The sequence below is a fragment of the Gadus chalcogrammus genome, chromosome 11 (assembly GCF_026213295.1).
Source record: "Gadus chalcogrammus isolate NIFS_2021 chromosome 11, NIFS_Gcha_1.0, whole genome shotgun sequence".
Lineage (NCBI taxonomy): Eukaryota > Metazoa > Chordata > Actinopteri > Gadiformes > Gadidae > Gadus > Gadus chalcogrammus.
This window is the reverse complement of record NC_079422.1, coordinates 5,677,519-5,686,271: the sequence shown is the minus strand read 5'-3', so window position 1 is coordinate 5,686,271 and position 8,753 is coordinate 5,677,519. Positions and strand designations below refer to the sequence as shown.

General features: G+C 43.2%; 2 protein-coding genes across 6 annotated transcripts; one reads left to right on the top strand and one right to left on the bottom strand.

The window, feature by feature from the left end:
* The first annotated feature begins 296 nt into the window (after positions 1-296).
* mfap5 (microfibril associated protein 5) lies at positions 297-3,428 on the top strand. Of its 3 annotated transcripts, none has more exons than XM_056602299.1 (8): positions 298-406; positions 629-709; positions 1,433-1,511; positions 1,625-1,657; positions 1,825-1,863; positions 2,270-2,357; positions 2,676-2,749; positions 2,837-3,428. In XM_056602299.1, the coding sequence occupies exons 3-8, from the start codon at positions 1,469-1,471 to the stop codon at positions 2,947-2,949; spliced, it is 390 nt and encodes a 129-aa protein (XP_056458274.1). In that variant the 5' UTR covers positions 298-406; positions 629-709; positions 1,433-1,468; the 3' UTR covers positions 2,950-3,428. The 3 variants fall into 3 exon arrangements, with proteins under 3 accessions (XP_056458272.1, XP_056458274.1, XP_056458273.1); XM_056602298.1 differs by having other exon boundaries at positions 299-406; positions 587-709; XM_056602297.1 differs by lacking the exon at positions 629-709 and having other exon boundaries at positions 297-406.
* Positions 3,423-8,569, bottom strand: LOC130391936 (adaptin ear-binding coat-associated protein 1-like). 3 transcript variants are annotated; one of them, XM_056602293.1, is made up of 9 exons: positions 8,475-8,569; positions 7,531-7,631; positions 6,622-6,726; positions 5,770-5,851; positions 5,558-5,666; positions 5,319-5,463; positions 4,993-5,071; positions 4,818-4,870; positions 3,423-4,042 (listed from the first exon to the last, which is right to left on the bottom strand). In XM_056602293.1, exons 1-8 carry the CDS (start codon positions 8,567-8,569, stop codon positions 4,864-4,866), a joined length of 723 nt encoding a protein of 240 aa, XP_056458268.1. In that variant the 3' UTR covers positions 3,423-4,042; positions 4,818-4,863. The 3 variants fall into 3 exon arrangements, 2 of the variants coding, with proteins under 2 accessions (XP_056458268.1, XP_056458267.1); XR_008896953.1 differs by having other exon boundaries at positions 4,818-5,071; XM_056602292.1 differs by having other exon boundaries at positions 3,423-5,071.
* Positions 8,570-8,753: the final 184 nt, after the last annotated feature.

Below are 8,753 nucleotides of genomic sequence, written 5' to 3'. Positions count from 1 at the left end.
TAGATTTGGCCGTTTGACTGCTAAATCTCTTTTGTAAATGAGCATATGAAATCCTTATGTTGACTTCATTTTTGTAGGATTAGAAAAATAGCGACAATAACATTAGAACAACATTGGTCAAAATAGTTACAAAATATAACCCTTCGATCTCTCAAAGTGCAACAGGAGCAGATTGTTTTTTCCCAGATTTTGAGAGGAGAGAGAGAGAGAGAGAGAGAGAGAGAGAGAGAGAGAGAGAGAGAGAGAGAGAGAGAGAGAGAGAGAGAGAGAGAGAGAGAGAGAGCTATGATGAAAGGCAAGACAATGGGTGTAGGAGGGGGAAGGAATAATGAGAAAGGAGAAAAGGAGGGGAAATAAGAGGAAAACATTTGTTAAACTAACAAGGGTTCGACACGACTAGAAACTTGTAAGTAAACAATTCATATGCCTTTCATATTACCATAATGCATGTATTTCTAGTTGATACACTAATTTGAACGTTTGTGGCTTTTAAAACAACATTTCAGCTGAATATATTTGATATTTTTTTGAGAAGTTGTATAGAGGTTATAATAATGGAAAAGACTTTTGGTTTGCCTGTATGCAGAATAGAGGCACACGACCTGTTTAAACGGATTAACCTCCTCAGCAAAACCTGTTTGGCATGGGAACAAGACTCCCAGAGACACAGGAGGTCCAGACTGGAAAATAACCAGTGCAGGACTGGCATGTACGTAAAGGCATTCCTTTACCTCTTATAGTCAACATGTCCAGAGTGTGACAGTTATAGGGAGGTTATAGGGAAATATAAAAGTAAAGAAGGAAATAACGTGTGACTGTAACAGAAAGGAGGGGTCGTGGGGCTGTTCAAATATGGTAAAAAGAAAACCACATTCTTTAGAGAGAACTCATGTCTTGGTCTCCCAAGACTCTGAGAGAGAGATGGAGAGAGAGCAAGGGAGATAGAGAATGAAACAGAGCAAGAGAGAGAGTAGGGGAGGGGCGGGGGGGCGAGAGAGTTCGAGAGAAACAGTGAGCGTGAGAGAGAGACGGAGAGAGAGAGTGACACACACAGAGGGAGGGCAAAATATTTTTTAAAAGAAAACTGCATAAGTGACTGCAGCAGGAGTGGAATTTTTTAACTTAATTGTGTTTTCTCATGCCTCAGTGCTTCACTTCCACCCATCTTTTGTCGAGTTTCAGACCATATTAAAACAAAAAACATTTTAAAAAGATCTGAATAACATGATAGCAATGATGCCTGCTGTCATAACCTGCGGAAAACCTTGTGGTATCCTAAAGACTCAGAAGCAATTGCCAAAAATTCCCATGCGAGGCACTAGCAGATTATGGGGAAAAATTCAATGGCCAAAAAAAAAGGGTACAGTGGAGATATTGAACAGTTCCTCAGTGTGAAATCACCCGGACCTGTTTCCTCAACCGTTTCCTTCAGCTCGTAAAAAAGACTCGCCTCTTACAAGCTCTAGGAATGGGCGGCCTTCCAGTGGTCCTGCTCCTCTGCAGTTTCCACGGTAACCCTGCCAAACAGCACACACAAATCAAGGCGTTTAATTGCATTTGAGTCGCTGGCGTGTTTGTTTTTGCACGGCGAAACACTCCCCTCATGTGGTTTCTCGTTCCGCAGCGTTCACAGCTGTCGTCCAGGCCCAGCAAACTGGTAATAGCGTCCATCTCATCATTTACACTTCAGATCAAGACGCTAATTACGTCACGCGACCTGTGCCATCGCCTGACTCACTGCCCCGGGTCAGCGGGGACAGAGTTTTTTCCCAATCCTAATCGTGTTTTTCTTTTTCTTTCTGTTTCTTGTTTGGCTTTCTATAGAGGCTCCTGGGACATCTGTCATCCCCCTCCTGCCACCCAGTGAGTGTAACTGGGGAGAATGAGCGACACGTTTTTCGTATTGGAACAACGTGGGCCTCTACAACGCCAGGGCTAGTATTAATTATTCTGTTTCGGTGATTCAGATTCTTAAAATAATCACAGACACCCGAAAAGATTGGCAAAAGTTACAACTAAAGTGGCACCTGGTGATCTTTATAATGTGAAGGAAGATGTTTCTTACAAAATTAACATAGATGTGAACCTCCCCGACTTGTTGCTGACTAATTAACCAGAAAACGGAGCAGGGCCATGCAGGTGACCCACAACGTACCTATGGAGTCTGAACTCATGACATTTGGTCTTGTCTGTGTGTTGATGTCCACTGCATTTTGTTGTGTGCGATGGCTGGTTTTATCATGCTGACCCTGTCTCTCTGTGGATGAAGACTGCAGTGAGCAGAAGTATCCATGCACCAGGATGTACTCAGTTCAGCGGCCCATGAAGAAGTGTGTTGGTTCCATGTGCTTCTACAGGTGAGATATGGTGTAGACTTTATTTGCAGACACTCACACACGCGTTTAAAAGTTTAATGGCCTATTGTACAACCATATCTTTCTTTGTACTTTATCTCCCATCTCCCCCATGCCTATGTTCTTGTTGTTGCATGTTTTTGTTCATGAATGGTATGCAAATATTGGAAGACGTACATGTCCTCAAATGGCTTCCATAGTGAAATCTGAGTGTGACCTCCCCCATTGCAGGCATTGCATCAGGTCCAAAGTTGAACTGTAATGGCCGGGTGCATTCACTGTGTTCTGTGATTGTTGTGCTGTGTTCTGCTTCTCCCTCAGCTTGCCTCGCGTCTATCTCATCAACAAAGAGATCTGCACCAGAATCCTCTGTGACGACGACGAGTTTCTTCAAGGTGACACATTATCTAACACAAACAAACACACACACACACACACTCTTAGCATAGTATTAACATCTGTATGCCTTAAAACTATTCCAGCGGAGCGGTGCCGGGAGCAGGCCGGATGGCCGAAGCGCCTTCAGAGGTCAACCAATCAGAAACGCTGTCAGGATCACCGTGGCAACCTCAAAACCTGGGCAAACAAGCCTTGATGGGGCCAACATGGTGGCATGCACCACATGCGGGACTGCAGGTCCTTAGAGACACAACCCAGGGGCGTAGTCATAAAAACAACCCATAACACTATAAATCCACTTCTCAACACCTGATGGTGTCTTTCTCTCTCTCTCTCTCTCTCCTACACCATACTATGTTTATGTTAGCACATTATAATAATGATTCTAGACAAGGATGATGTGATCTGCTGTTTTCTGTTGATTGATTACATAGAATAACTAGAATCAGCTAGGTGCTATATAGCAACATCCTTTTATTCTGAAGGTTGTACAAACCTGTGCTGTGATTACCTGCTAGGTACTAACTGCAAATCAAGTTGTGCACCATTAAAAGTATAATCAACCCTATTGCTGCAACTATCACTAAATAGCTGATGTTCTCCTCCACGGGCTACCACTCCTTCCCATGCCATCAACTTTATTAAAAAATAACAAATTAAAGTGTGTGGTCTTTGCAGGATATCTTTATATATTTTTTCCGTTTACATACACATGTACATACACAAACAGTGTAATTAACAATTACGGATTGAAATAAATTCTTATTCAGTTGTACAATGAACAAATATTGACATAATATTTAGCGGGCTTATGCACTTGCCCCTCACGCGTTCACTGTGTAACCAACATACATCAATGACAAGTTCATGACGTCGTGCATACATCACCACAAGTCTCTCATCGTTTCACCTCCTCACGTACAAGCGTAAATTGTACACACAGGACATGGCATCGGGCAAGCATTAGCCCAGTCCTGCTTGTTAGCATCAGAATACGATGAGACAGATAATTTTTCAAAAAATGTATAGAAATACTCATGATGGGCTGAGAACTGTTTCATACGAAACGTGTACACGTTGAGTGTGACAGGAGTAGCGCTCCGTGCTAGAGTTTGCCTTGCTTAGCTTAATTGCAGCTGTTCTCATAAAGCATCAGGTAGAATATCATCTAGAACACCATAGTAACTGGCAGAGTGGTGCGGACACGCGCATACACACACACACAGGACTATTCATTGGGCCAGGAGGTCACGATCCGTGTGAATCACCCGGCCCCGGCCATGCCAGCTCTGTAGGGTAGAGATGACACAACACACAGACTAATTCATTCCTCTCTGCTCAGAGGTGAAAAACGCATGGTTCTTCCTTCCATCTTCCAGACCGTTTTTCTCATTATTGATATTAATCAGTGTTCTTTTCAATGCATTTGCACTCTGTGCCAAGGATCAACTTCTTGTGTTAAAACGTAAACATCTGTGTCTTTTCAAAACATATAAGTTCCCAAACTAGATGCCTGAGTCGGTCTGCAGGGCCGATGGCGTCCCACTAGAGGGCGGCGGAGAGCACATGTACGACAGATGGGATGGCTACAGCCTGGCGGTTTTCTTCAAAGAGGCCTGGTAAAGCTTTGCCTGTAGCTTTAGTCTATTATTAGAACAGTCCTTGCATTGAAATGCTAAGACTTTGCTGATGATCAACTCAACAGACAGCGTGGTAGACGGTCCGTCAGTGCATATTCGAGGGGGGGTTGGGGGGGGGAGGATTTAAAAGTAAGTAAGCTACACACGAATAACGAATGACAATAATTGCAAACTACTGACAATATATATCTACATAACTCTCTGTACATAATATCAATTAATAAGTTAGTCCCTATTGAAATATCTCCCTTGTCCTTATGCATCAGTGGGAGATATTCCATTGTAGAAGTGTAATAGAGGAGGAAGAGGAGGAGGAGGAGGAGGAGGAGAAAGTCATGACGATACAATGGGAACAGAACACAGGGGACAGATGAATGGAAGAGTAGGAAACGAGGCTTAGGGAGTACTTATACCCAATTCTGACCTGAAACTGCATCTTGATTAAGGAACTGTCCTGTTTGAAGAGGGGGTCAAAAACTGAAATAGATAATAAATAATAAAAAACAACATAATGTAAGCCAGTGTAAAGAAAAAGGGAACTAGTGGAAGGAAGAAAGTCCTTCCTTCACTTCTGGGTTACTGAGTCGAAATCTCCCCACAGGTCAGAGGTTGCGGTGGTGTTGGAGATCGGAGCATCTACAGAGTTGTCATTAGTGGAGTCCAGATCCAGCAGACAGCCTGGGATGAAAAGAACAGACAAGAATATTACACACTTGTCAATTTGGATTTTCATCACAATAAAAACATTCCACAATATTATTTTAAATGTATTATACCAACCATTTATATAATTTAGGATTTAAATAATTTCACAAATTTCTTGTCTGCGATTAATAAAGTATCACCTGATCTTATCTTAAAAAGGAAATGATTTAATGAAATCAAAACCTTTTTAGTTGTGGGTCGTCAAGGTACAGTAACCTACCCATGTCACCTTCTTCCACAGCAGGTTGCGTGTTCTGATTGTCCGATTTAGAAGGGGGTGGGGCAAGTTTTCCTGCAGGAGGCGGGGGGAGGAGCCCAAAGCCCCCTGAGCCCTGTGGGCGGGCCTTCTCCCTCTTTCTGGACTGCTACAAAACAAACAGCAAATTCACTGCATCTCAGAAAAATTACAAACGTAGATGTTATTCAGTAATTAAATATCTGCATATAAACAGTAGTAACCCCGATATTAAGCGTGATGGTTTGTCCTTCTTTAAAGCCCAGGTCTAGCTTTGGAGTGTTGTCGGGCGTCTGTGCCTGTTTGCTGATTTCGTCCTCTTGTTTCACCCACCTGGGACAAAACAGATAAGAGGTATGAGAGAGAGAATCCATGAGCTTCATGGTAGCACTGAATACATCAGGGCATCCAGATGCCAGCGCTGGGCAGTACCTACTTGAAGTGGTCCTGCAGGGCCACGTTGAAGTCAAAGGAGTCCCCTCGGTCCCCGAAGCCGATGCCGATGAAGGCGCTGCGCCCTGGAGCACCAGAACAAGATCAGCGTGATCCAGCTGACACACAGGCTCAGTGCTGACACAGTCCTCAGTTTGAATTCAATTCAAATAACTTTATTATTCCGTTCACAACTTCACATGTGGAGGAGCAGCAGGGTGTGTCCATACCCAAAGGTACACACAATGACAAACACGCACACACACACACACACACACACACACTCACACACACACACACCATCAGCCCATACTAGACATATGGCAGATAAAAAATCTTTGCCAAGCCTAGTGAATAAATAGTAGTACCTCCATAGTGGAGGGGAAATAAATAAATCATATAAAAAGAATAAACATTGTGTTTGTCCCGTTACATATACATCTATTGCGTCCCTTTTCAATGGGTCATGCCACGTTCACCTAATCACACTACACACGGGACTGCATTGCTCAATTGATATATATATATATATACACATATATAAATATTCAATGTTATAAATATAGATATAGTTAAAAGCACTAGCGTGAACTATTTCTAATAATAACAACAACTAAAGTTATAGTCATTAATAATGAAATGAACAAACAGATTTCCTTTCTGCACGCCATCCTGTGATCAGTTCACTGTAGGCCTGATACCTATTTTGAAACCGGCAAAAATACATAATTCAAACTTTACTACCATACCATAATCAACCATAATTCCAAGAACACCAGTTGGTATTCGCACATTCTCCCAACATCCACATCCTGCATGACCACCAGCGAGCCATCACACAACACACACAACGTACCGCTATCGTCCTGTATGCGCAGTACAAAGTAGCGGCTGGAGTCGCTGACGGTTTCCACAGCGATGCCGGGGAACTCGTCGATGGGGGCCTGAGCGAACAGCTCCCCTGCAGAAAGAGAAGAGGGAACAGCAGCGGGTGAAGAGCGCCGACGAGGTCTCCGGGATGTGGATGAAATATCAGCCAGCTGGTACTTTGGCACTGCGGTTATCAATGTGTCCTTGTCTTGAAAGTGAACAGAAAGCTCCATCGTGGTGATTTATGGATATACACGCTATACTATATCCAACTGTTGTCCTATAACACCACCATGTAATCGTTGATTGCATGTCCCCAATTACACTGGGTGCTACTATTAAATACTCACCGTGTGAGTTTTTTACGATCCTGCGGGAATCCCACTTGCCAGGCATCAAGTTATGCCTTTGTGTCAGCATCCTATGAGGAACTACGTGATCTACTTGATACCTGATGGACAGATGGTGCATCCAATCACCGGCCAAGTATTTTTTTAATGTACCCCTATCCGAACAGTTTCTAAGGATGATGGCTCTGTGTAAGAAACCATCTGGTGCATCAGGTTAATTAAATACAGCACTAGGGGATTGCAGTCTGGTTCGATCTGTTGTGTATACTAAGGAAATCAAAGGATTTGAGGGCATATGAATGATGTAACCCAATTCAAACTAAAATTATTGTAGTTTCTTCTGCCAACTTAGTATAAAGACATGTTTGCTTATTATTGTATTATTAGTGCTAGGGGATGTTGTATATTTAGTTGGAGGAGAATCGGTCACCTTGAGGTGATAGTTACTAAAGGGGGATGGTGGTGACATAAAGGCAGCAGATAAATAACTGCAGCGCCAATGGAAGTTGAACTAGTGGTTGTTGTGTCCAATCTCACCCACGTACCAGAGATCTTATCCTCCAGTTTAATGTAGGCTACTTTCCCCCGTGCTGTTACCCGCATACGTCCAGTCCAGTCTGGGGAGTCCAGCTTCCAGTCGGCTGCCCTGACGGACAATACAGTTCAGAAACAATGGTGAGGCTAGTACTCAAGAGAATGGACGTCAGACATGAACAAACAGATGGGGTTTAGAGAGTGTGTGAGTGGTCTGTGTATGCGTGCGTCTTGGTGCAACAGCTTCATAATACCAAAGAAACGTGACTCAAGCGATTATACTCGACATCTCACCCTGGCCTACGGCTGGGATATTACATGTATCACCGCAGTTACTAAGTGATTCACAAAGCGGACTCGGGGTATCGTGTGGTTCTGTGGTAAACCAGTCCTGATGGTGAGGAATACCCGGCCCAGGCTACTGTTGTCCATACGGGATACAGCTGCACTGCACTAGCTCACAGCGCCAGCACCACCACAGGCAAACACATCCTTTTTACTCACATCGCACGACTTGCTAATGAAGGCAAGGGAAGTACTATGCCTTATAATATACGATGAAACAGATTAGCCTAAAAAAAAAAAACATATCCATGATTTCCAATTCTGTCAGTTGTTTTAACAGCAGCACATCGGTGCCTACGCGCTATAGCTGCTATCTGCTTACCAAATGCTGGATAAGCGGGTACTAATGTCATATTGACAGGTGCATAGCTGAGCAGTATAGTTGCACATGAACGTTGACAATACTTCTAAACTGGATATAATAACAATGAGATATTCCCCCAACCTTATTAAAGGCGACAACACTGAACAAAACAAATGGTACCTAGGTAAAGATGACTTGGAGGACGTTAGGGTTGCCTGTGATGATGTAATGTTCTCTCGCAGCATCAATGAAAGAGGCTTTGTATAAATGATTGGCTAAATTATGTGGATGCCCGTCACAACTCACCGTACACCCCGGTTTGATGCTCTCGGTGGGATTCGGTAAACATTGACATCAGGTTTAACACAGAGGATCGACTCGTACGCACCCTCGGTCGCCATCTTGCCTTTAATTTAATCAGTGGGTCGATGAGTGGCGATGCGCGAAGGTACTAGGGGGACGCTGTCGTACTTCACTGTGCGCACTAATTGAACATCACTTTTATTAAAATACCAATAACTAGATAGGTTATTTTCATGTAAAATGAAGAAAAAATGACTACATTAATTGTACTTTATTACAAAT

Bases quoted from the DNA above. Each gene is read 5' to 3' on its own strand.
- mfap5 (XM_056602297.1), top strand. From the start codon at position 1,469: ATGGGCGGCCTTCCAGTGGTCCTGCTCCTCTGCAGTTTCCACG. The intron at 1,864-2,269 runs GTGAGTGTAACT...CTGTGGATGAAG, and splicing joins CATCCCCCTCCTGCCACCCA to ACTGCAGTGAGCAGAAGTAT. The intron at 2,358-2,675 runs GTGAGATATGGT...CTTCTCCCTCAG, and splicing joins GGTTCCATGTGCTTCTACAG to CTTGCCTCGCGTCTATCTCA.
- LOC130391936 (XM_056602292.1), bottom strand. From the start codon at position 8,569: ATGGCGACCGAGGGTGCGTACGAGTCGATCCTCTGTGTTAAACCTGAT. The intron at 6,727-7,530 runs GTACGTGGGTGA...CTCTTTCTGCAG, and splicing joins ACTGGAGGATAAGATCTCTG to GGGAGCTGTTCGCTCAGGCC. The intron at 5,667-5,769 runs GTAGGTACTGCC...GTTTTGTCCCAG, and splicing joins GCCCTGCAGGACCACTTCAA to GTGGGTGAAACAAGAGGACG.